Source organism: Malaclemys terrapin, chromosome 1 (assembly GCF_027887155.1).
Source record: "Malaclemys terrapin pileata isolate rMalTer1 chromosome 1, rMalTer1.hap1, whole genome shotgun sequence".
Classification (NCBI taxonomy): Eukaryota; Metazoa; Chordata; order Testudines; family Emydidae; genus Malaclemys; species Malaclemys terrapin.
The window spans coordinates 230,963,956-230,989,485 of record NC_071505.1 but is presented as its reverse complement, the minus strand read 5'-3'; the positions used below and the strand labels follow the sequence as shown (position 1 = coordinate 230,989,485).

At 42.1% G+C, this 25,530-nt stretch overlaps 1 protein-coding gene across 1 annotated transcript; it reads left to right on the top strand.

The window, feature by feature from the left end:
- The first annotated feature begins 991 nt into the window (after nucleotides 1-991).
- CHST7 (carbohydrate sulfotransferase 7) lies at nucleotides 992-25,082 on the top strand. Its single transcript, XM_054008959.1, has 2 exons — nucleotides 992-5,102; nucleotides 23,013-25,082. Exon 1 carries the CDS (start codon nucleotides 3,675-3,677, stop codon nucleotides 5,073-5,075), a length of 1,401 nt encoding a protein of 466 aa, XP_053864934.1. The 5' UTR covers nucleotides 992-3,674; the 3' UTR covers nucleotides 5,076-5,102; nucleotides 23,013-25,082.
- Nucleotides 25,083-25,530: the final 448 nt, after the last annotated feature.

Sequence of the window (25,530 nt, the reverse complement as noted above, 5' to 3'; positions counted from 1 at the left end):
CTGATAAATTTTCTGTATAAGGTGTACATATTTTATTTCTATAGTTTCCCATTTAGCTTGGTAGGCCTTATTTTGTAAAATGTTTCCATTCTCTTTAGGCTGGCTTTTATTTTGTATACATAGATGGCTATCCAGTGTCCTTTTGCAGTTTTCGATAGGTTGATGGTTAGTCTTCATACTCAGCTATCCAACTATGATGCTTGTTATAGAAACCAATCAGATGCTAAATGTTTTCAGCTACATGTGTAGTATGTTCAGATCTCATCTGTCTAAACTATCTGGTCAGCTCTTAGAGCTCTGCTTGTTCTGTCAACACTGGTATTTGTGTTAGTGGAATGTAAACCCTGCAACCTGGTATTTACCTGGTCATGTTTATATTTCTCGGAATCACCTCTAGAGAAGTCAAGCTTACTAAATCCTGTTTAATAGGATTCTTTGGCACATTCATATCACAGAGGACAATTAACCTACAGATGTCACTTCAGCATGCCAGATGGGCTTACAGACTGTGTCTTCACTCTACGGTTCAATAATTCCAGCAGGTCTCTATTATAGTTATCGCTTTCTCATACTTGTTTTTTTTATTTGTAGGTTATTGTAATCTGGGGTGAAATCCTGGTCCCACTGAAATCAATGGCAAAAACTCATACTGAGTTCATTTGGGCCAGGATTTTACCCATAGGGTTTATTAAACTCAGCAATAATAACAGTGAATGCATGTAGCCAACAGACTCCCTCTTGAATGCTGCCGCCCTCCATGTTGTTTAGTGGTCTGCAAGTCTTGTTTGCTGCAATCCTGTCACTCAACACTCCCTAAAAGTGCAAGATGTTATCACTTTAACACTTCCTGATGCAAGTCAGGGGAAGGCTGCTGGGGACCAAATTTCTGCCTCACTGACAGAACAAAAGCATGTGTTGTTTGTTTTGACTCCACTTAATAGTTTTGTTAATCACATATTATACTATACACACACCCACACACCCACACAGTGTAATAATTTTGTTTAATGTAATTCCTACAGAAACAGACAGAATTCTTCACAGCAGATTACACTTTATACATAAAGTTGTTAATACTATCTACATAATGGGTCAAACTCCACTATCCATATATGGGTGTAATGTTGCTGATTGCAGAGGTGATACATGTGTATCACACAGTAGAATCTGATGCAATATCTGCTAAGTGCAAAGACAGTCCAGAAATGGGGAACAATAGCTACATTCCAAGAACCAGGATACATGAAGAAAAAGACTCAATTAGACAAATGTTTGTTTTATTAGAGAGAGAGAGAGGTGTCAATTAGCCAGAGGGGGCTATACCAGATGGTGGTAGGCGGCTTTGGAAGATCTACCATGCTTTATGGGGAGGTGTCAAGAAGGGACAAATATTAGGGTATTTGATGGTGGCAGGGAATGACCTCAAGGACAGAAAATATAAGGTTCCTCAATTAAAAATGGTAGCTGCAACTGTCAACAAACACAGAATAATTGTAATCACTGTATCCCACATTACTCATTAATTTGTTAATTAGTACCCCCATTAATTTAATGGTATAATCCATTTTTATTAACTAGTTTGTTATGCATCTATTTTCAACTGCTGATGAAGTAGGAGAAATTACCTGTCATAGCATTGAAATGTCATCAGAGTAAAGCCAAGTTTTCAGGTTATAAATGTTCTTTATTACAGCGGCCACAAAATGAATTTATCACTTCAAGTGTCTTTTGATCTTGCCTCTGTGAATAAATGGAAATTCTTGAAAAATGGTTAATTTAATAAAATGTAGCAACCCCACACTTCAAAAGTAAGCCCCTAATCCTGCAAAACTGTTCCATGGAGGTGGACCCTTCTGTTCATGTGGAATCACATTGACTTCAGTAAGATTCTGCATGAACTCAGGGAATGAACTGCTGGATTTTGGACAACCTGAGATATGGAGAGTTAATATTAGGGAGACCATAATAGAAGTAATTACAGGAAGGAAGAAAGGTGAAGACCTTTATACAAAAGTTTCAACTGAGTAGTCAATCTCCAGGGCAAAAGTTAGCCCTTGTAGAAGTGACACAAATTGTTTTCCCATATACATTCATTTGAGAGTTTTTTTTTTCCAGCAGGGGTGGAGCCCTCTTTTCTCTCCCCAGTCCAAATCCAATAAGGCTGATGGATGTGAATCAAAGCACAATATTAATTTCTCACTTGGCCCCAGATCCTGCACTGGAATCCGCTAGTGCAGAATCTTTACCTCTGCAATCAGGACCATGGTCTTTACATGACAGTTCATGTCAAACTATCCTTTAGTGAAAAATTCTGGAACTGCAATAATGGTAGCAAATGTTTTCTCTTAAGATTTAACCCCCTTCCCAACTCTCTACAGTACCAAATCTGAAATATTTTTGCGGTCTTTTGCAGATATTCTTACCTGCTGTGCATTCAGTGCAACTTTCTAAAAATAAAACTAAATTATTTTACAATTTGCAGGCGGGTTTCCTGGGCTTCTACTAAGGTTTAGAAGGTCTCCTGAGTGGGCAACACAAGAGCAATATTACTAGAGATCAATATGCCCTTCCTGTTCCTAGGACCACATGCCTACCCATTGCCTCTTCAGTCTCATCTGATCGCTGTTCCTGGGATAAACATCCCTTTGCAGGACCTAAGGGAGGAAGGTGAGTTCCCCCCAGTGTAGTGTATAAAACAAGAAGTGCAACAAGCTCAAAGAAGATGTTTCTCATCTATTAGGATATAATCATGTAGCTCTTTACTTGTAACAATAATTATTCAATTTTCAGATAAGAAATATTATTTTAATTACCCCCCACACACACACCCCACCTCTTGATCTACTTCTGTACATCCTTGGTAGAGGATCGTGTGAGCTAGAAAGCTTATCTCAGGATCTGAACTTTCCCCATGTTTGCAGTAGGTTTGGATCTGAGGTTCCAGATTAGGCCCATCACTACTTTTTTGTATCAGTTTTGTATCAGAAAAAGATTTTGCATCCCATTTTTGTGGCCCTTTTAAATCAACCCAGCACCTTTCTGCAGAACCCCTGGACCTTCCAAAATCATTTCTCGTGTGTGTGATTCCTCTCTTTCGGTTCATTGATAGATCATCACCCCCTCACTAGTAAAAAGGCTACCAATGCAGTCTCTCTACTGGGTAGAGCTGCAGAAGAAGGGGCAGGTTCAGTGGCACTGGCACAATTTGTACAGTGGTGCTGAAAGCCACTGAACAAAATTACAAACCCTCCCTGCATATGAGTGAAACCACTTCAAGACAGCAGCTCTTGGCTGGTTCCAGAAAGAGGCCACTGAAGGTTGCAGCCTGATGGGTAGGAAGAGGCGGTTCCTCAGCCAGCAGGGGCAGTTGTCTGTCTGTGGGGAGCTCCAGCAGCTGGCTATGGGGAAGGAAGGCGGGGGCAACAGCCGCTTTGCTGTTCTAGCCGCGGAGTCTCCGGCACGTGGGCGTGTTTATCCAGACGGGGAGGGACCCACGGAGCCAACACCTCCCAGGCGCCGCCTCTGCCCTCCTCCAAGTTTTGTGCGCTTTCCAACAGGCAGGACTCTCCCTGCTGCTGCGGCGGCGGCGGCTCAGCCAGAGCCCAAGCACAGGGCGGGCGGCGGCGGCGACTGGCTGCAGACGCCGCTGCCCGGCAGCAGAGCGCGGCGGGGCGATGAAGGGGCGGCGGTGGCGCTGGCAGCACCGCCGCCTCGCCCTGCTGCTGGTGCTCTACACGCTGCTGCTGCTGCTCCTGGTGCCCTACGTGCAGGACTACGGGGCCAGGCGGGGGCGCGGGGCGGAGGAGGCGCCGCTGCAGCCCCGCTGCCCCAGCCTGCAGGAGGTGCTGGGCGAGTGGGGCTGGGAGGAGGAGAAGGAGGAGGAGGAGCAGCCGCCGGGGGGCGAGGGGGCGGCGGCTGACGGGAGCGAGGCGGCCGGCGGCGCGAAGCGGCACATCTACCTGCACGCCACCTGGCGCACGGGCTCCTCCTTCCTGGGGGAGCTGTTCAACCAGCACCCGGACGTCTTCTACCTGTACGAGCCCATGTGGCACCTGTGGCAGGCCCTGTACCCGGCGGACGCGCTCAGCCTGCAGGGCGCCCTGCGCGACATGCTCCGCTCACTCTTCCGCTGCGACTTCTCCGTGCTGCGCCTCTACGCCGCCCCGCCCGCGCCCCGGGACCCTCTGGCCCCGGGCGGCGGCAACCTCACCACGGCCGGCCTCTTCGGCTGGCGGACCAACAAAGTGATCTGCTCGGCCCCGTTCTGCCCGGACGCCCCCCAGCCCCGCCACGAGATCGGCCTGATCGACGGCGCCGCCTGCGAGCGGAGCTGCCCGCCGCGGGGGCTGCGGGAGCTGGAGGCCGAGTGCCGCAAGTACCCGGTGGTGGTGATCAAGGACGTGCGGCTGCTGGAGCTGGGCGCGCTGCTGCCGCTGCTGCGGGAGCCCGGCCTCAACCTGCGGGTCATCCAGCTCTTCCGCGACCCCCGCGCCGTGCACAACTCCCGCCTCAAGGCCAAGCAGGCGCTGCTGCGGGAGAGCATCCAGGTGCTGCGGAGCCGGCACCGCGCCGAGCCCCGGGGACTCCCCCACCGGCAGCTCCTGCCCGCGGCCGGGCTGGGGGGCGGCGGGATCCGGGCGCAGCAGCAGCACCGGGCCGAGTTCTTCCTGAGCGGCGCGCTGGAGGTGATCTGCCAGGCCTGGCTCCGCGACCTGCTCTTCTCCCGCCGCGCCCCGGCCTGGCTGCGCCGCCGCCACACCCAGCTGCGCTACGAGGACCTGGTGCTGGAGCCCCGCGCCCAGCTGCGCCGCCTGCTGCGCTTCGCCGGCCTGCCCGTCCCGCCCGCCATGGAGAGCTTCGTGCTCAACATGACCCGCGGCGCCGCCTACTCCTCCGACCGGCCTTTCCTCATCTCCGCCCGGGACGCGCGGGAGGCCATCCACGCCTGGAGGGAGCGGCTCAGCCAGGAGCAGGTGCGCCAGGTGGAGGCCGCCTGCGGCGAAGCCATGAGCCTCTTGTCCTACCAGCCCAGTGCCGAGCCCGGCGGCGGAGCCCGGGAGGGGGACAGCAGGTAGCGGCCGCCTCCTTGACGGGACATGCAGGTAACAACACGCTTCCCCATCTTTCTACCTGCAGAGCCTGGCCAATAATGCAGCAGCCTCCCCTTGAGAGAGGGGAGAGCTGGAGGGAGAGGGCGGCAGGTGGAATCTCCCTTCTAGGGAAAGGAAGGGGGTGAGGGTGAAAGTCTGGCTCTGTTGAAGTCAGTGGGACTTTTGCCACTGGATATCTCTACGTGTTGAGATGGAGGTGTCATTTCTGGCTGGAGGCCAAACACTCTTGCTAGCTCTGATTGAACCAGTGTGATGAAACTGATGAGGTCTACACAGCAACTAGACACCGGCCTGTGCCAGCTGATTTCTGGGGTGGGGAGCTGTTTCATTGCTGTGTAGATGTCTGGGCTTGGGTAGGAGCCTGGGGCTCAAGGAGTCTGTGGGGTTGGAGGGTCCCAGAGCCTGAGTGTGGAAGTCTACATAGCAATGAAACAGCCTCATAAGCCCCAGTCAGCTGGAGTGGGGCAGCTGCGGGTTTTTCTTTGCTGTGTAGACATACCCTGAAAGTGTAGCTGTGGCCATGCAAGTGGTGGGATAGGTTAGCTGCTGGAGTACGATCCCACCTGCTCATACTTAGGAAGTCAGCTTCTGCCACTACTGGCGCCCATCCTGACTACACTTATGTTTTTAGCGCCCAAGTCCAGTCAGAGCTAGTGTGGGTCTGGCTCCCCAAAATGGAAATCACGCCTCCACCTCGAAGAGTAGCCATTGACTTTAGTGGGGCCAGGGATTTCATCCTTAGTGCATTAGGCTGGAGGAGGGTTTTACCTCCTCACTGTGTTGAGAACTGGGTTAGATTTTAATTAAGATAAGTGGGCCAGGCTTATGAAGTTATTCTCCAGCCACACTGGACTTTACTCCCCACTGCTGACCTTGGGACTGTCACGCACCTAGTTGCACCCACTCAAATGAGGCCTGAACATCTGGCTTTAAAATTGCCACTGTTAAGTTTCAGAGTTAGAGTGCACTATTGAGATTAATAGGGACAGTTACTCTTCCTACAATGCTGTTGTTTCAGGCCAGGAGCAATACTTCTGTCCATCATTGCAAGGTTATTTTTGCAACAAAGTTGGAAACTTTTTTTTTTTTTTTAGGTGAAAGCTCATTCTGCAATATTGTATTGGTCAGAAAAATGCAACAGTTGAGTTAGGAATGTGACATCTCTAGACTACAAGCAAAGGAGTTGGGATGCAGGAAGACATTATAGTGTACCCTCCCACATCTGATGGGAGCAGATCTAGTTAGATCTCTGTTCCCCAGGGCTTTAGCAAACCTAGTCCTAAAATGTTCCAAGAATTGGTGCTTTCACTCCTTCCTCTTGAGACTTTCCCTTTATGAGTTTGTGACTCGACCACGTCTGATGTTAAAGGCACACTGTCAATTGAGAAATCCCAGTCAAAGCAAACTAATACTCTCCTTAGGTCTGGTAAAAGTAGCATCTTAAGTTAAAGCTGAAAAGGCTTTAAAATAACTTTATCCCAATTTTCTTGTTTTTCATTTGTCTTGGATAGTGAAAATTGGTAAGTAACTGGCACTTCATGGTTCTTTGGAATTAGAAAGCATTGTACATTGAAGAGATGATGTCAACCCTAATTTATCCTTACATCTACATCTTGTAAAAGCAGGCTCTTATTAAAAACCTAAAGCTAATCAATGTTTCTAGAATTTTTAAAATGGGAACAATCTTTAAACATTCCAGATAGTATGAAACTGAAGTACTGTATACAAAACTGTAACTCCTTTGATTCTTTTCTTTTCATTGCTCAAATTAAGAGAAATGCAAAGAATAAATACACAGCCTAAACAAGTCATATCTTCTTTTTTTTAATCCTAATTTTAATGTAAGGGGTTAATGTTTCTTTTATCATATGATTCCTTAAGACTATTAAGTAGAATTTAAACTATTTTCATAAGAACACTTACACAAAACAGGTTAAGCCTTGAATTTATTTTCTATATTTGGTTTTATAAAACTTAACAGACCTTTTAACTACTCGGGGTGCAAGTTTATAATGGAGAAAGGTGTCTTCACCTGAGAAGGGCTTTGCTTCCATTCACACTAACCCAATAACCTAGTGACTGGGCTGGAGATAATCTTTCTCTATGTGGATTATAGTACAGCACTGCTAATACCATATGTGGGAGACGCATAAAGTCAAAGGAAGGAGAGCTATTTCCATTTCCTTGTATTTGACTCTAGTACTGTAGATTGTGATCACAGGAATGGAGTAAGCACTTGGCTACAGGAAGGGGTTTGAAGATGTTTGTTTAATCAGAATTCTTAAATTCTCTTTACAAAATTCCTAATGTAGGAATGTTTTAAAATTGGTTTGTCATATCTAATGTGACTCTCACGTTCTTCTGGCTATCTTGTAAAAACTTCTGAGAATGAAAAGTGAATACTTGATATTTCAACTTTGGTTCTCTGCACTGAGATTACATTTTACTTTCCTAACTTCCTGCCTGACACAGGGTGCTGCAGTGCACAGGATTCTGTCCCTCACATCCTATCCCAACAATAACATCCTCTCAGCTGGTAAATTTGCACCCAAACAATTTACAAATATTTCCTAACAAGGTTAAGACAAACTAATCTTGGCAAGCTCTACCTATCCTGAAGTTTGTTTACATTTTTTAGTTTGAGTTTTAAAATACTAGTTTCAGTTGAACTTCCTGGAACTCACAGTATCTTCAAGTATCTGACTTGTCCTCAATATCGACGTCCTTTCTACATCCGCAGTTGAATTTGTTCATTAACACCACTGCTCCTTATTTTATTAGTGATTAATTTAAATGTATTTTCCTGCCCTTACACTTTATCTGAGTATGTATTTTTTGTAGTTTTTTTTCCCTCCACTGTAAAGGCTGTCCTGCAAGATTTCTGCAGTGTAACTATATGAGCTATTAACATTCCACCTTTAGAGTAATTCACATTTAAAAAACATAATTAAAAACAGAAATGTCCTGAAACCAGTACTAGGCAATACACATAACTGAAGAAAGTTTGCAGAGTTCAAAATCTTAAGAGTGGGATTTTCAAAAGCATCTAGGTCACGTTCAAAGACCATAAGACTTGTGCATCTTCAGGGTCTAGATTTTAAAGGTGTTTGGCCATTGCTCCACTCAGTGTTGCAACACCTAACTGAATTAGGAGCTGAACTCTTATTTTCAAAAATAACATAGGCATTTAGGACCCTTAGTATCATTGACTTCCAAGAGATCTAGACTCATAAATTAGGCATTGCAATGCTCAGTGAAGCAATCCCTAAATACTTCTAAAAATCTGGGCCCTAAATCATTTAAAGTGCTTTTGAAAACTTCATCATCAATGCATTTAAGGCTGACAGCAAATTAATGTGAATTTTTCCCTTGAAGATGTATTGTATCTTTCAGCCTGTTTGCAACATACTCTGCTCAGTCTGGAAACGTACCTATTGAGTGTTGAGCACAACAATATAGTGTCAGCTAACAAAGAATATTGATATTTATCTACTCTGCTGTAGGGGATTAAGAACAAATCTTAAATCAGGACTGGTGCTGTACAGTTTTAGTATTTGAGAGCTTTCGCGTTAAGCAGATCTTGTTGAAAGTGAGATGGTGAGAAACTATGGTTAAATTGCATTCTGAGAACAGCTGAGAATTACTGCTGAGATACTTTGTTTTGCACAACTTTAGCTCTTCATAGGAGAGATTTTACTTTCATTTTAAAAAAGAAATCCCAATTCTAGTGAATGTGGTGGTTAAACAAAAAGTATAATCGATCATTAAGTTGGAGGGGCAGCACCATAAACACTTTTCATAGCTGAGCTTAAACACCACAGGCTTAGAAGGGATAGATCATTGCCAAAAATTCATGAGATTTTAGCAGTTTAGGCTGAGATTTGGAACAACATACTTGCATTACATCCTGTGTAATGACTTAACAGCTTCTGTATACTATTTAATGGGAAAACAGGAACAAAGCTGTTAAATGTTTCAAAGGATAATTTGTATCATCTGCTTTAATGATTAGCTATCCTGCATTTACCTTCAGATATGTAGGAAGTCGAGCAGTATAGCTGTTGGTAAAATATTACATTATACTTAAAATTTATTCCAAATCTGAGACTTCAGATCTAGACTTTGATTCATATGCATTAATACAATCAATATAACTGCACATTTAAACTGACAGTCTAGGTACTGTGTGATTTGCTGTACTGATACACATTTGCGTAAATGATGAATTCCAATGACAGCAATATTTACCCCTCATTTTACTTTGTTTTAATTTGGCACTTCATAGATCAATATTTAGGTGGTAGTTGTAGAACAGGGGTCAGCAACGTTCAGCACGCGGTTCGCCAGGGTAAGCACCCTGGCGGGCCGGGCCAGTTTTATTTACCTGCTGACGCGGCAGGTTCAGCCGATCGCGGCCCCCACTGGCCGCGGTTCACCGTCCCGGGCCAATGGGGGCGGCGAGAAGCGGCGCGGGCGAGCGATGTGCTGGCTGCGGCTTCTCGACGCCCCCATTGGCCCGGGACGGCGAACCGCGGCCACTGGGGGCCGCGATCATCCGAACCTGCCGCGTCAGCAGGTAAATAAAATTGGCCCGGCCCGCCAGGGTGCTTACCCTGGTGAGCTGCGTGCCGAACATTGCCGACCCCTGTTGTAGAAATTCATGCAATATGCTGGTGTATTTCAAGTACAGAGGAAACAGTCTTAATATTTCAGGAGTATTTTTATATTTTTCCCGATAAATGCAAAGATGTACAAATTTATGATTGTGATTTCCTCTGAAAACCGGTAAATGACAGTGGACTTTCTCATTTCTTAATGGTTTTTATATTGCATGTGTTCACTGAACAGTTAAAGATTTTATTTTTTCCCTGTCAACCCTGCAAGTTCAAAGAGAGGCCCAGAGTCAAACTAAGTTCTTTCCTTTTCTCAGCTATCAACACTAAAAGTTTCAGCAGGCCAAATTATGCCCTCAGACACTTATGCAAACTTGTTGCAATGGAACTATATTTCAGAAGGGGGGAAAATTATGCTAAAAAAAAAGCAGAATATGTTCTGAGATGCATTGGCTCTGTAACCCTAACAAGAATATAAAGAATTAAAAACTTGTCACTAAAGCTGGTTGATAGGGACAGTAAGGCCTGGGCAACACTAGCAGGGGGGGTTCAAACTAAGATACGCAACTTCAGCTATGCTATTCGCGTAGCTGAAGTCAAAGTCTCTTAGTTCGACTTATCTGGCCGTCCTCACAGCAGCGAGTCAACCGCCGCAGCTCCCCTGTCGACTCCGCTTACTCCTCCTGTTGAGATGGAGTACGAGCATCGATTCAGGGATCAATTTATCACATCTAGACGAGACGCGATAAATCGATCCCCAATACATCGAACACTACCCGCCAATCAGGCGGGTAGTATAGACGTACCCTGTATAGTATGTGCTATTTTGAAATAGGGTACGTCCACCAGGGGTAAAAAAAAAAAAAAAACAATGGCTGATCTGGATCAGCTGACTTGGGCTTCTGGGGCTAGGGCTCAAGGTTGAAAAATTGCTGTGTAGATGTTCTGGCACAGGCTGGAGCCCTATCTCTGGGACCCAGAGAGGGTGGAGGGTCCCAGAGCTCAAACTCGAGCCTGACCATCTACATGGCAGTTTTTAGTTCGGCAAACCCAAGTCAGCTGACGGCCATGGCTGTGCTGTGGGTTTCTATCCCTGTGTAGATGTACCCATAATCATTTTTCAGAACAGAGCCACGTGCTGTATTAAATGTTGGTTTGCCACTTGCATTAAACTTGACAGAGCCCTACCATTTTAGAGAAGGAGCTAGGAAGAACAAGACTGTCAGTGAAAGATTTGACTTGACAGAGATGTTTTCAAGATCCTATTTGTGTTAATCCTGGTCTTTCCGTTTGAAATTCTCTTGACCTGGATCATTTAATGTGCAGTTTAAATTGATAACCCCTTTTAATCAATTAAAAGCCTCCTGATGTAATATTTTTTTATGAGTGGGAGATCCATCACTACTTCTGTTTTAGAGGGATACATCTGGCAGCCTTGGCTCCAGTAACAGGCCAAAGACAGAATAACTTCTCAGTACTGAGAATGTGATTATCTTTGTATCTAGTGCCAAGAAACTCTAGCTGTCAGTACTGGTGTGTTAAGCTGTGACCTACATTACCACCTTATTGGGTTCTGACCATTCACAGCCAGGCTTATCTTGCATTGCTTGACTGAAATGAAGATGATGTTATTCTAGATGGCGTTAACAGCACACATTATTAAGGTTGCCAGACATTTCCCCTTATAAGAAAGACCCTGTTTTCAGCTACTTATAGTGTTGTCAGACTTCAACCACTTGGGCTGAAATGTTCCAATCAAGGAGTTGGGGGAGCTGAGATTGGCTGGGCAAAGAAACTGGGACAGGGAGCCAGGCATGGGGTCGGAGGAGACACTGAGATTAGACAAGGAGCCTGGGGAGTAGGGAACTCAGACTGGAAGGGCAAGAGATTTGAGACAAGGAGTTGGGGCAGAGGTGAGTGAGAGACTGGGATGCAGACTACAAGCCTGGAGGCAGAGACTAGGACTGGCTGGGCAAGTAGACTGGGACAAGATTAAAGCCTGAGAAGTGGAGACTGTGACTGGGTAGGTAAGGAGAATGATATGGAGCCAGGGGTGGGGAAGAGACAGGACTGGGACAGGTTGGAGGGGGTGGAGGCACAAGGTGTCAGTCTTGAGGGAAATGAGCAGACTTTTCTGCCCACTAGAACATAGGCCCCTCCAGAGCCTAGGATGGAACCTGAGATTCCTGAATCTCATAATTCCTCTGCTGTCAGCAAATATCTATGAAACCCACTGGCAAACTGTCTCTTCTCCTCCTTCTAGTTCTGGTCCACACATGATAATCTACTACTGCTATCAGTTACTCTGTTAGCTCAAGTGGCAGGGGTCTGTGTGGTGGAGATAAAGGTTCCAGTCCTCTTGATGAACACATGGGTGTCAATATGATGCCACATGATGGAGTTTCTCTTTTTTCAGTTTGGTTTTTTAAAAACCTAGGTTAATGTGACTAGTGACACTGTGTACAGCGTTTACTGTTTAAAATGCTATCGGGTACAAGCCTGAAGAAGCTCCAGTCTAATTCGTTTTTTGAGAGGGGTGGTATGTGTAAATTGATAAGACGATATCAATTATTTTTCAAAATGTGCATATATATATAATAGTACTGGACACACATATTAAAAGAACAGTATGCAAAGTCAAGCACTCAAAAGTTAGAAAAAGCCAGAATTAAGATTGTGCAATCTTAACTCAGCCCCTTTCTGTGTATGCTTGTTTTTTTCCACGGGACCCCTGCCTCATTCAGTACACAGATTGGACCTGCTCTGGAGATGAATCAGGGTTGTGTGGTGAAGGAGACTGTTGTCTGTAGTACCCCTGCTTCACTTGTTGCAGAAGTGGAAAGATGTGTAGTAAATGAGGTAGGGGATTGCAGAAAGGGAAGGATGGGCTCATGGTTGAGGCAGTTGAATGCTATCCTGGAGAACTGAATTCTATTCCTGCCTCTGCCAAGAGTTACTGTGTGATACTTGGCAAAACACTTAAACTAAACTTTTCACAGGTGGTCCCTGATGAACTGGTACTCCTCTTCTCGGTGCTCAACTTGACACTGTGGTCTGATTAGCAGACATGCAGAGCACTCACTCAGCAGTGAAACTGAAATCAATGGGAGCTGTGCTTGAGTATATAAAGCACTGTATTATGGTAAGTACTCTGGAAAACCTGTACTTTAGTCGTCTCAAATTGGGCACCCAAAAGGAATAAATACTCTTCTATAAAATGGAAATGATTACCAGCCCCTCATCTCACAGGTGTTTGTGAAGATCGAGAGATTGATTAAAGCATGTGACTCATTCAGATACTACAGTGCTGAGTTACCGAAAAGCCCACAAGAAAATTAATAATTCTTTATTCAGAGCAGGGTGTGAATAGTGTGTCGTAAATAAGGCCGATAGCCACAGCTTCAAAAATAAGGAGAAAATAAAATATTGAACTACCTACTCATTAACTGTGCACTATCCATCCTCTGTACTGACAGAGGCAGGTGTCCTATGGGAGAAAAATGGTATGTGATCAGGTAATTAAAGAGAGATGTACAAGGGCGAGCACATTAATGTTACAAGAGGCAACCTTATTTCTGGCATTTCCTAACTTTGGAGTGCTTAATTTTGAAACCTTAAATGTTCTTTTAATATACCGTATGTATATTTCTGAAAAATAAATAAGACGCCTAAGCTATGTTGGCAGAAGGGTTGGGATTCTTCCTTCACTCTCCCCAGCTGAGCAGCTGCCGCTTTGAGAGGGATGACCTGAGTGAACACTCCTTTTCAGAAGCTGATTCTGAACTACTTACAGTATATAACTACATTTGATGTGAAATGTATGATCAGGACTAACTGTAAGGCATGTCCTTCTGGGGGGAAATATTGTATTATGATTTAACTGGAAAACAATCTATTAGCATCTTTTCTGATTGAAGGCTTTAATTTTAGCAAAGTCTCATTAAATATTTAAGTTCTTGTTTTGACAAAGTAGTTAATTCTACTTAATTCAGTCACTTACTATGACAGTACAGTATTTCATGAAACTTAAGCCTTGGAGAGCTATTGAGTTAAAATAAGAACTGTCTTAACATCGGTTTCTCAGATAACTGGATAAGTATGTTAAGGGTTTGTACGAGCCAATTTCCTCTCTGAAAAGAGGGGTTTGCTACAGGATTGCTTACTTAAAGCTGGTTTTGACTGTTTCACAAAGGCAGAGGCAGTACTAGCCCATTGGGGGCTCTAAGCAGGAATATTTTTGGGGTCTTCCTCCCCTCCCCCCACAAAATAAAAAGTGAATAAGGACCTGTTGAGCTGCTCGGGGCCCTAAGCAATTGCTTAGTCTGCTTATGCCTAGCGCTGGCTCTACACAAAGGTTTCTGTGTCTTTAACAAAGATGAAGACATCTACAAAATGGACACAAGTGACTTCGGACTGCTTTCAGGTCAAATACATGCAAAATGCTTGTTGTACTTCACAATAAGCAGGGACTCTTCAGTCATAGCTTTCATTTTGAATCACAAACTTGTTAATTTGAAGTTAAGCCTTCAATAAACTCCCTGATTAAAATATAAGTAATATTTGCATTAGTCAACGTTCTCCTCTAAGAGCTTAACATTTAAGCTCTAATTATTGTCAGTCATTCACAGTCTGTATTACTGATACTGTAGATTGAATCTTTTGCTTGTGGTCTCGATCCGTTTCAGTAGCTGTAAAGCCACAAAGCCTCTGTTACCTTTATACTGTCAGACCCTGGGCTGCTTTTGATTTTCCTTAATATATAATGCTCTTGACTTAGGGCTAAACGAGTATGTAATTACCAATAAGCCATTTTAAGACTGTCAACAGGCTGGGCTTACTTTGAAACTGAATCTGAAGTTTGCTTGGAGTTATTCCAACATGTTCCCTCATGCCAGCATCTAACTCTTAAAAATTCCTACCATGAGTTCTGGTTTTAGGAGTCAGACACCCTGGAGGCTGCTGTGGGAACATTCTTGAATGAGTGAGGATTTGGAGACAGATGTTGTTGGAAACATAGCCATTCCTCGGCCAGTAAGTGGGTTGGGCTATGTGGATGTCACAATTTATGGGCAAATGGCCCGTGGTTCTGAATGGCTGGGCTGAACTTGCAATAAAAGAAAATGTATTTTGTAATCTCTTCTGTTGGAAACAATGATCCAAGCACGCAGGGTACAGGCTGCCTTTGGTGGGAGACAAGAATCCTTATTTAGTATTTTATTATGAAGCAGCTAGAATAATTTTCAATTAAGGGGTATGGTTAACGGATGCAAATGTTTGATCATATACTGCCACTTGGAACTCTGGAGATTGGAAAAAGCAGAGATCCTACCCTAAAACAGCTTTTCAAGAGCATATGCATGGGTTCTTAATGGCCCTTCCATGGAAGATACTATCTTAATTTCTGGGTAAGCTGGAGATGACTGCAGTTAAGGTTGAGTACATAACAGTTTAAGTGTAAAAACGTTCAGAGATATTGTAATTATTCCAAAAACAAGAATTATAACAACCTAGAATTTTTTGGTGTAGGTTACACTTAAAAAGAAATCAAAACATGCTAAGATGCCCATTCACCCTTAACTCGGCCTGTAGTGACACTATGCAATAACCATACTTTAGTATATAATATGTTGATTTGTCATCCCAGATTAAACTAAGGACATTCATTCCCTCCTCCAATGGTGTCACAGTGTGAGCTAAGGTTGTTTGGGTACCTTGAGGTATGAAAATGCATAGTTAACACATTTGGATTTCTTAAGTTTAACCTTAACTCTGAATTGCCTCAAGCAAAATTCCCAGTGTGTATATCAGGGAGTTTTACTTGTGTAAGGACTGGACTTGGGTCTTAAGTGGTAAAACACTAAGAGTTTTATTCTATTTATTTTGCGTAGAATCTTTACATCAGTTAGGCTGAATCATGAGGCAGGTTAATAGTTCTGAGTATCTGAACACTGCCCAAGATAAGCTTTAATTTAGGCTTTGTCTACAGTAGAATGTGTTTGCTGGTACAGCTATACTGGCAAATTCTCATAGCGGAGACACAGCATATACTGGCAAAAGAACTCTTGCCAATATGTCTTATGCTTGCATCCCAGACTGAATAAGCTGTACCAGCTAAGTGACTCTTTTGCTGGTATAACTGCATCTACGCTAGGGTTTTTGCATAGTTTTGGCATAGCTATGTCAATCAGATTTGGGGGAGGGGGAGAAATCACACCTCTGACATAGCTATATTGGCAAAAGTTTTCAGTATAGACTGAAACCTTCCCTTGTATGGTAGTTGCATTATAGATGGAGTGCTACCATGAATAGCTGAAGTTTCTTAGGCATGTGCATAATAACCCCCATTCTCAGTTGTTTAAAGCTTCCTGAAACATTCACCTTTCTTGTTTGTGTAGAGCCCAAGCATGATTTTATTTGTTTCTAAAGCTGGAGGAAAAAAATCATTCAGCAGAAGTGTCGCTCTGCCCATGAAACAACTTGTAATTTTATTCTAAAAGAAGCCTAGTTCTGAGCAGGGTGTGGTATAAAGTGGAAATTTGGCAGAAAAGGTGGCATTGAAGGAAGAGAGGTGCCTTTTAGGGCATGTTGTCTATGCTTCGAGCTAAGGGTACAATTCCAAGCTTGAGTAGAAGTACAAATGCTAGCTCTGATCATCCTAGCATGCTAAAAATAGCAGTGTAGCCATGGCAGAGTGAGCAGAGGGGCAAGCCTCCCTGAGTTATGTGCCAAGTGTACAGGAGGGGTACGTAATTGGGGTGGCTAGCCCCTCCTGCCGCTCACTCCTCTGAGACTATGCTCTATTTTTAGCGCACTTGCTCAGTCAGAGCGTGTGTGTGTGTGTGTTTCCCAAGCTGGGAATCACATCCCCAGCTCGAAGCATAGGTGAACCCTGAGTATGGGGGTAAAAAAAAAAAAAAATGAGATTTAGCTGAATTAGGGGTTGGCATATGTGCTGACTTTAACTACCTCCCAGTATTCTGAGTGACATGAGCTGCGCTGTGTGTGTGTGTGTCTAAATACAGGAGTAGGGAAAATGTTGTGTATTTTCTGTGCAAGTAACTTAGGTGCAGCAAGTAACCTCATTTTCTGCACCCCTTGCAGCACTATGAAATCAGTGTGCAACAGATGTTAGACAACTGCTTATTGGTTATTTCTTACTGATGACTGTGCAGTGAAATATGTAAGGGCTGGTTACTGCCTGCCCCAGAGTTTCTGCACACCACACCCTTTGCAGGGGCACTTGCTTCCACCACTGACTTCTCTGCACGAAGCTGTGAGAGCATAGAGCCATTGACAATTCATGCATAGAACACAATGTTTTCAAGAAAATGGCATTGGCATTCTTATGGTGTGTAAGCAAATAGCAGTGAAAGTATTCTTTAAACCCTATGGAAAGATGATGTTAGTTTTGCAAAGTGAAGCAATCGAAAGCCAGGAAATAGAAAAGCTGATGGTACGTGCACAACTTCAGCTGTGCTCCCTTGTATGTGTTGCAGTGTGGATTTGAATTACATGATCCGAGATTACTGTTGTTATGCAGCATGCCTGCCTTACTCCTTGTGAAAGTTGGACAGGATCTCTGCCTCATGCTTGGTCCAATTCTGTTTGTAATTCCAAATATAAACCCAGAGCAACTATTAAAAGCAGTGGAGTTACCACTGTAACTCAGTAAATCCTTATGCACTGTGGATGGTGCATAGTGAATGAGAACATAACTAAGGCCATACTGGGTCAGACCAATGGTCCATCTAACCCAGTATCCTGTCTTCTGACAGTGGCTAGTGCCAGATGCTTCAGAGGGAATGAACAGAACAAGATAATTCTCGAAGCTCAGACTGATCATTCTATAAGTCAGTTTTAGGGACACCCAGAGCATGGGGTTGAATCCCTGACCATTTTGGCTAAGAGCCATTGTAGTAACTACAAGGCCTTCTCCCTCATTCCTAAGGCCCTTCGTTTTTGGTTTTTATTTTATTTAATTTTTCCTGGGAATTTATTACTACAACAACAACAACAAAACAGGTGAAAATTGGTGGAAAAAAATCTATTAATTTTTCTGCGTAAATATCAGGGTTTATTTTGGTGGATGGAAGGATGGGGGGAAAGTATTCAGTAGATTAATACTTTGATGAATGAAATTCAGTGTGATTTACTGCAGAACTAAAACAGAATTCAAAACACTGCCAGCTCTACATTTAAGAAAACAATATATCCCTAATCCCAATTTGAATAAACAGTTTACTGTTGTAGACTTTGAATGACTAGCCTATAAATATTTACATTTAATAATTGGGCCACACCATTTGCAGGACATATACTCAACTTCATCCTTTTCTCCTGTTTTTGTTTTTTTAAAACGTTTGAATACATCTTTATGTCCTGAAACCTATTCTGATACAGACTTTCGTTTTCTTATTATAGTGTCAAATCTTTAAACTTATCTGCTAACAGCCTGAAATGTGTACGTGGTGGGCGTGAGATTCATCAGTACATTCAGATGCGCACACACTTCAGAGCTTGCATGCATGCCTGTTTATTGTATCTTCTAGATTAATACATAGCCTTACTTGAACAAGCAGCTTTACATATACACCCAGACTGATATATTATCGTAATACATATATATCTCATTGCAATGTATTGCATTTTCCTAATAAAACAAGTTATTTTTTTATATATCTGAATGATACAAAAGTCAGGTGAAAATCAGGGGAAAAAACGAATAATAGTTTTTGTAAAACCTGGGATTTTTTCAGTAAAGTCGGTTTAAACTGAAAACGAAGGGGCTTACTCATTCAGTATGAAGTTTAGACTGGACTGGCAATATAACTGATAAAGTTGTGAGACGAGGGGTCCTATGACCCGGGCAGGGCCTATTTAAATTTGCTGTGGGTTTTGCTTAGTGCTTTAGATGTCCTGTTTAAGTACAGAATTTTTTAAAGTATTCAGTTGACAGAAAAGCAAGCTCTCGCTCTTTCTCTGTGTATAGCCAAGAACAGTAACTTTTTTCCAACTTGGTGCACTTGTTTAGCATATCTACACATTGAATTCAAAGCATATGTTCCCCTTCAATTCTTACCTACTATAGTATGAAATTTCTGTGAAACAAAGAGCAATTTTAAATGTTCTATTTCTCATTCCACAGAGCCTCATTCTTGTTTCAATATTAAAATGAAAACAGTAGAATCAATGTCTGTATTCAGTTTTATTTAAATCTTCAAGTTAATAGTGAACCAGAACACAAACCTTGTATTTTAAAAAAATTCACATTTTCAAACCATATCAATACACAGAAATAATAATGAGATCTGATAAAGACTTTGTCATGTAGAAAATGTCTCTTCAAGCCTGACTCTGAACACATTGGTTATTTTTGTTACTTCAAGCATATTGCAGTAACCTCTTTCTCTTAGCAAGGGGTTAAAATAGTAGTTATCCAGAATGTTCTAGACACTTAGTGGAAAAGGTTAGGGAACTAGATTAACAAATACAACTGCATTGAGACTGTTGTATTCTCAATCCAAAACAAATGCTGCCTTCTCCTGCAGCAAGAACTAGTCTATTTGATAAAAACTTACGGGTTCCCCTGAAGACTGCTTAAAAAGGATATTGTGACTTTATCGCTAAAACATTTTTTTTTTCTATTTTGGAGGCAGGGAGAGACTGACTATGGAATTTCTACAGCTAGGTTCAACTAAAAGCTATTCTGTGCACTTGGGTTCTTTGCCACTGTCCACAAGATGACTTGCATCCATCTCCTATTGGAATTAGTTAAGTAGAGAATATTAGTGTACTGAAAATGTAGAGTCTGAAGAGGGGGGGGAGAGAGCGCCCTCTGAAACTGGTCTTCAGTCACCCACAGAAAACTTGTGAGAAGAGAGTTCTTATGCCTTTGTTGTAAAAGGCATACCGTGTTCCTTTATTATTAAAGGCATTTGAGAACAAGTGAGGCACAGGGTCAATTTATCTGGTTTATATATAGCTTCTGAAAGTAGCCATGTTAAATGTTGTGGTCAATATTTGCATTTCCTAAGCATAGATTCTCATTCTCATTCTCTCTCTCTCTCGACCTAGATGGAAGGTTCTTGCATAAGTAACAGAAGGTGACAATTTTCCAACAGGATGGATTCAGTAATACATTGCAATGTTATTGGAGTAGAGCGCCTTCTGCAAGTTCTAATGATCTTCATTAAGCTACAGATTTGCACTAAGTAAAATTAAGTATTGCCAGCTGAATAAGAACTTGCAAGACCTTTTACTTCTATGCCCTCTCTGCCCCTACCCATCCCCCAAAAGCTAAAACCTGCTAGCACAAGAATAATCTAAACCCTTGCTCTGTCATGGTAGCCTCTCATCTTGAGAATGGTGATTTTGATAGCGGGATCTCCTTTTCAGACTTCTCCTGTCCTTCCTTTCTGTCTTCAAGCCTGACAAAAGTGAAAAGGACTGATAGCTCATAGTGGGAGAGCTACACTAACTGCTGTTACTGTCCAAAGGGGTACATGCGTTACTGCTCGTGGCTAAAAACCGACATTCCTTTGAACCAGTTTAAGATTAAAATAGCTAATGTTTACGTGAACAACTTCAAGCACACAGATGCTACTTCCTTTGGACATCTTTACAGGTATGAAGACTCTAAGGCCATTCCTTTCAGAATCCAGCAATTAAAACCTCACACACACAAACTTCATTCACATAGGCCTGGGCAGACCTAATATAGTCCATGGATTGATGACAGTATGACCCAGAGCTACCCTCCTCTTTAATACAGAGGGGCAGCCCTGAGACTACAAATCTCAAGAAGGAGTATTTTTACTTTGATTGAAGCTGCAGCATGGCATGCTCAGACCTGTAGTCTCAATGGATCGCACACCGCTGTTTAAACAAGTATGGTGACTGCAGTCTTGCTTCATTTTATAGAAAGCCATTGGGACCTGTCAGCTCTTTCCAAGTTATCAGTATGGCCCTCGTTTGGGCAAAATTTGGGGGAGTCTTACTGAAGGGGGAAGATGAGTGATGAGGCCCCGATCCTACACCATTGAAGTCAGTAGCAGCATTATTGCCATTTACTTCACCGAGCATAAAGATCTCAAGCCCTAAGTGAAAAACTAAACAATTTATTCCTGAGCCAGGCTGGCCACAGTCCTGTCCTTATGCATTCTGATAGCGTAAAAGTGGGTGAAACGTATGACAAAATGAAAGTAAGTTTTGATTTGAAAAGACCAATTTGCATTGTAAGTTTCAAACTGTTTCTGGAATAGCTCCCAGAAGTACTTTAGTCAATCCTGTAAATGGTGCTTGTCTGACACTAACTGCAAGCTTACTAAAAAACTGCAAAAGGTAGGCTATAATAAAGTCTGACAATGTTACAGTAAGTAGAAACCTATCACAAGACTCATTGAGTATTTTCATATGCACTGGACTAAAATGACACTTACTGCAAATGAGTATTCATAGCAATTTAGTACTTAGCTTCCCTGAGGGCTGCTGCTGCAGCAGCTTTTGTGTCTGACTTTAGTTTTTCCACAGTGCTCATGGACAGAAAAAGTGGGAAAGGAAAATCAGCCTCCCGAGGAAAACTACTTTATTACAGAGCTTTACATCAGAGACTAGCCAAGTGATGTATGACAGTAGTGGCTCGGCAATGCAACATGGACACCCTGGAATAGTAAATCCAAAAGTTTGATGGCAGAAAAAGGGGATGGCGTGTACAATAGCTCTGCTACCTAGTTTTGAAAATGATGTTCCCCTGGAAGTAAAGTGTCCCATTAAGAGAACATCTATAACAAAAGCCCAGCTGAAGGGTTAATATCCATATTTAGTGAGAATCAGAACAAACTTTTGTTTGATAAAACTTACTGAATAATAGGAGTACACAAGAGTTCATGGTGCCAAGGGCCCACTGCATTATATGTGGGGTAATATTAGGTCAATATTAATGCATCGTGTGCTAAGGGTTCCTGCTGTCATATACTTTATTCAAGCTAAGTTTTAAAATACTCTTCTTTGGTAAATAAATGAGTTTTTGGAAGAGGGTGGGGAAGGGATTAGAAAGCTTTAACTTTAAGTATGCAGTCATTTGAATTTTAGTTGTGTAACAATTATGCTAGTTGGACTTAATATGGGTTTGGCTGTGCCTTTACAAGATAGTCCATGACAAGGTATCAGTTGAAGTATGTCTGTCTGCCATTTGCAGTGTAAATTCTGTTAAACAGTACTAAGTACCCAGAGAAGTATACTATATCCATGCTAAAGTAGTGATGCTAATTTGACATATTTATGGTTTGATAACGTGTTGGTAAAGTTCTCATGGAATGCAAAAAACTCAGTGGATCTGGAATATGCAAATGTAATTAATTTAGTGTAGGATTTGTATTAATAATTTTTAGTGGAGCTGAATTACTGACTTACTATGTCCAGGAAATATTATTAAAAAGGAATCAAATTTACAAGATAGACATATGCTGCTGGATTATGTTCAAAACTGAGAAGGGAATTTACTGAACAGACTGCTTTGTCATTGACTTGAGAAACAAGTTTTGTGATCAAATTAGGGTTATAATGTTTACATACCATTGATTTTCCATCACTGCTGCATTACACTGCCAGGTAATAGTTTCTCTATCACAGGACAAAATTCAGTTCTCTATATATTCAATCTATAAAGTATTTGTCATTTGACAGTGAGTGCAAGGCCTGTTTAATCATTTACATTTATTAATTTGCAAAGTACAGGTAAATCCATTAGTGCATTTGTCCATTTATGCGTACTTGTTCATACTCCTCCTGGTCTGTATTTTGTTAAACTAATACCTTACTGATCCACTGAGGGGTCTTGTATTGTTGTTAGATCTTTGAAAAGGGATGAGAGGCTGCAGTCTTGCATGTATGAACAAGCTAATTTGAGCACAGGGGTTATTCTTGAAAGTGAGTATATAGCTAAATCCATCTGTTGGAAAAAGCTTGTCAGTACATAAGTATACACACAGCAACAATTTTTCTGCTTTTGTTCAGTGCATACTATTAGCTTTCACATTGTTTTATTGTAACTTGATTTCTTCTCTTCCGCCATCCCCATTTAAAATTCTTTTATAGTTCTGTATATTTTACTGACAATTTATTGCTACTTAATGTAGTTACAATACTGAGATTGAGCTACAAGCTTAAAATTCCTAGTTTAAAAAAAAAGTTCACACTGTTCTCTTAACATGTCTTCTATTTTGAGTACTGAAGCTAATTGCAGAAAAAAATGTTCTAATACAGTATTACTTTTTCCTCTCTCCCATAGCTTGAAGTGCAGACATTGGAAGGATGCGTTATGGTAACAGCCAAGGACTGAAGAAAAATTCATCCCTGAAGAGACTACATTCCACATCCTTTCAGAACTTCAATTTATGCTAACAACTGTACAGTTTTGCATAGCAGGACACATTTTAATCACCTAAAACAGGTGGACACAATGACTTCATTTCCAGTAAGGATATGACAGTGCAATATGGACAACTATGAACCTCCAATATGGAGTGGTTTATTTTACAGTTTGAAGCTGCCAGTCTGTGGTCAATTGTAGGTGCTTTTTCTGGCAACAAGGAGACTTAAATTTTTAAAGTTACTGACGATACTTGGACAAATCATCTACCATTGCAAAAACTCAGTATTTGCAAACGTAGTATTTTACACTTCAGTATTGTAGCAAAACTTTCACGGATCTAGGTGGTGAGGTTTTTTTTAAGTGCTCTGCTTCCCCACCCTGTAACTGGGAATTATTTTATCCTAATACCAGGACTGTGTTTTTAGAGTTCTGACTACAGTAAATTATATAATAAATTGTGAATTTGATTATACAAACTTTCCCTTGGGGGTGGGGAAACAGTTGAAGTGCTGCTTCCATTTCTACTGCAGTGACACCTAATCCACAGAAAGCACAGTAACACCACACCATACTCTTACAAGAAACTGCACAGAAACCTCTGGTTGGTTGGGAGGGAAAAAAGGTTCAGGGCTGATAACTGGTGTCAGTTGGCATAGCTGAGGTTCTGACCCCTTGTGTTGAGCTCTTACTGAAATGCCAAGCTAAAATCCACTTCAAGTTTGCCTATAACTCATACCTTAAACAACCCTTTGGTGCTGAGAGCTGGGATTTCACAGTGCTTGTTGGTAATGTACTGTATAAACCTTTTAAAAGAATGCTAAAGCTATGGGGCAGTTATTCAATGTGATCTGGGGTTTAATTTGGCTCCAGATTTAAGTTTTACAAAGAGCTTGTTTTACAAAAGCTAGGACTAATAGAATAGAATTCCCATAGAAAGCTGATGAATTAGCTATTCCCTATACGGCTGGAAATCCTTTCATTGCAGCTTTGTTATGGAATGCAAATCTGAAATGTCCATTTGCATTTCTCTCTGTTTAGACAAGCAGGCCAAGTCTAGATTAGAAATGTTTACCTGCATAGCAGTGCCTGTTAAGGCTGTAGATTTTTTGTGACATTTCCATGCCTGCAAAAGCCTTAGTGTAGACAGTTGTATCGGCATAAATGCTTTTGCTGTTCTAGCTTATTTCAGTCACTGAATCTGTACAGCTGTATCAGCAAAGTGCAGACTAGGCTTCAGTCACTCTAGCTGAACTTCTAACAGAACAGTAACTTACCAGTAGACTTTTAAAATCTTAAGTGGTGGTAATAGACAAATGTTAAAAAGGATTAGCCTGACAGCATACCATGGAGCTGTCCTTTTGTGCCTAGATGCTTGTGGACAGGAGTCACTCTCAATCATGATTTTGGTTGTAACAAACAGTGCTCAGTGACATCAGTATAGATTAGTCAGTAGATCAAATAGAGTAACTTGCAGAGGAAACAGCCTGGTGGCATGCAATATGGATTCAAATGTGGCCAGCCTTGATGTGCACTGTGTGTACGCGCAGCAGTGTTTTGAGATTCCGTAAATGGATGCACACTCACCAGACTAAGATTAGCAAATCAGAAGTCGTCATTCCATAGTAAATACTGACTTCGTTAAGAGTTTGGTTTATGTAGCTTTGGGCAGCTGTTCTTTGACCTCTTCAGAAACAATCTGCAGTGTAATTAAAGCCACTTTCCCAACCCTGACATGTACACGTGAGCCACTGTTGGAAGTTTAAATTTTTTCTATTTTATTTCTTACGTCAAGTGGTGGAAGGGGAAGAGTTGTTACTGAAAGTAAATTCCTCATATTGTCCCCTAATGTATTTTGGATCCTGCAGTCCTTCCCCTGGCAAAAAATGTATTGAAGTTCAATGGCAATTCTGCTGAATTTAGGACTTCAGCTTTAAGCACAGCATGACTGTTTCCAGCAGTATTTCTGTATTAAAACTGCATATCTAAGCCATTTCTTTGGCTTTGTAATTTACCAGTTCCTTCAAATTTTCCCTCTTGGGATGTAGGCTTATTTTTTCTTATCTTATTTTACAAAATGGCATAAAAAACCTACCTTAGAGGGATTTGGATTTTTATCAGATGGTGTCTTAAACTTTCTTCCAGAAGCTTAAAACTTACAATACAATGAAAGACTATTAAGCTACATCATATTGCAAACCTGTCTTACTAAAACAGTATTTTCAAATACAAGAACAAATCCTCTTTCTAAATGTCCTCTGGCCCTACAATGCATACGGGATATATGAGAACCATGCTCTTGTTACTGAGCTGTTCTGGTCTGCTTCACTCCCCTGAAGTTTGAACTGGATCTTTCTAAGATGTGATACTGGCTTCCTTGGATTCCCCCTCCCACCCTCTTCTTTCTGTTCTCTGGGACTTTAGTCCATATACATGA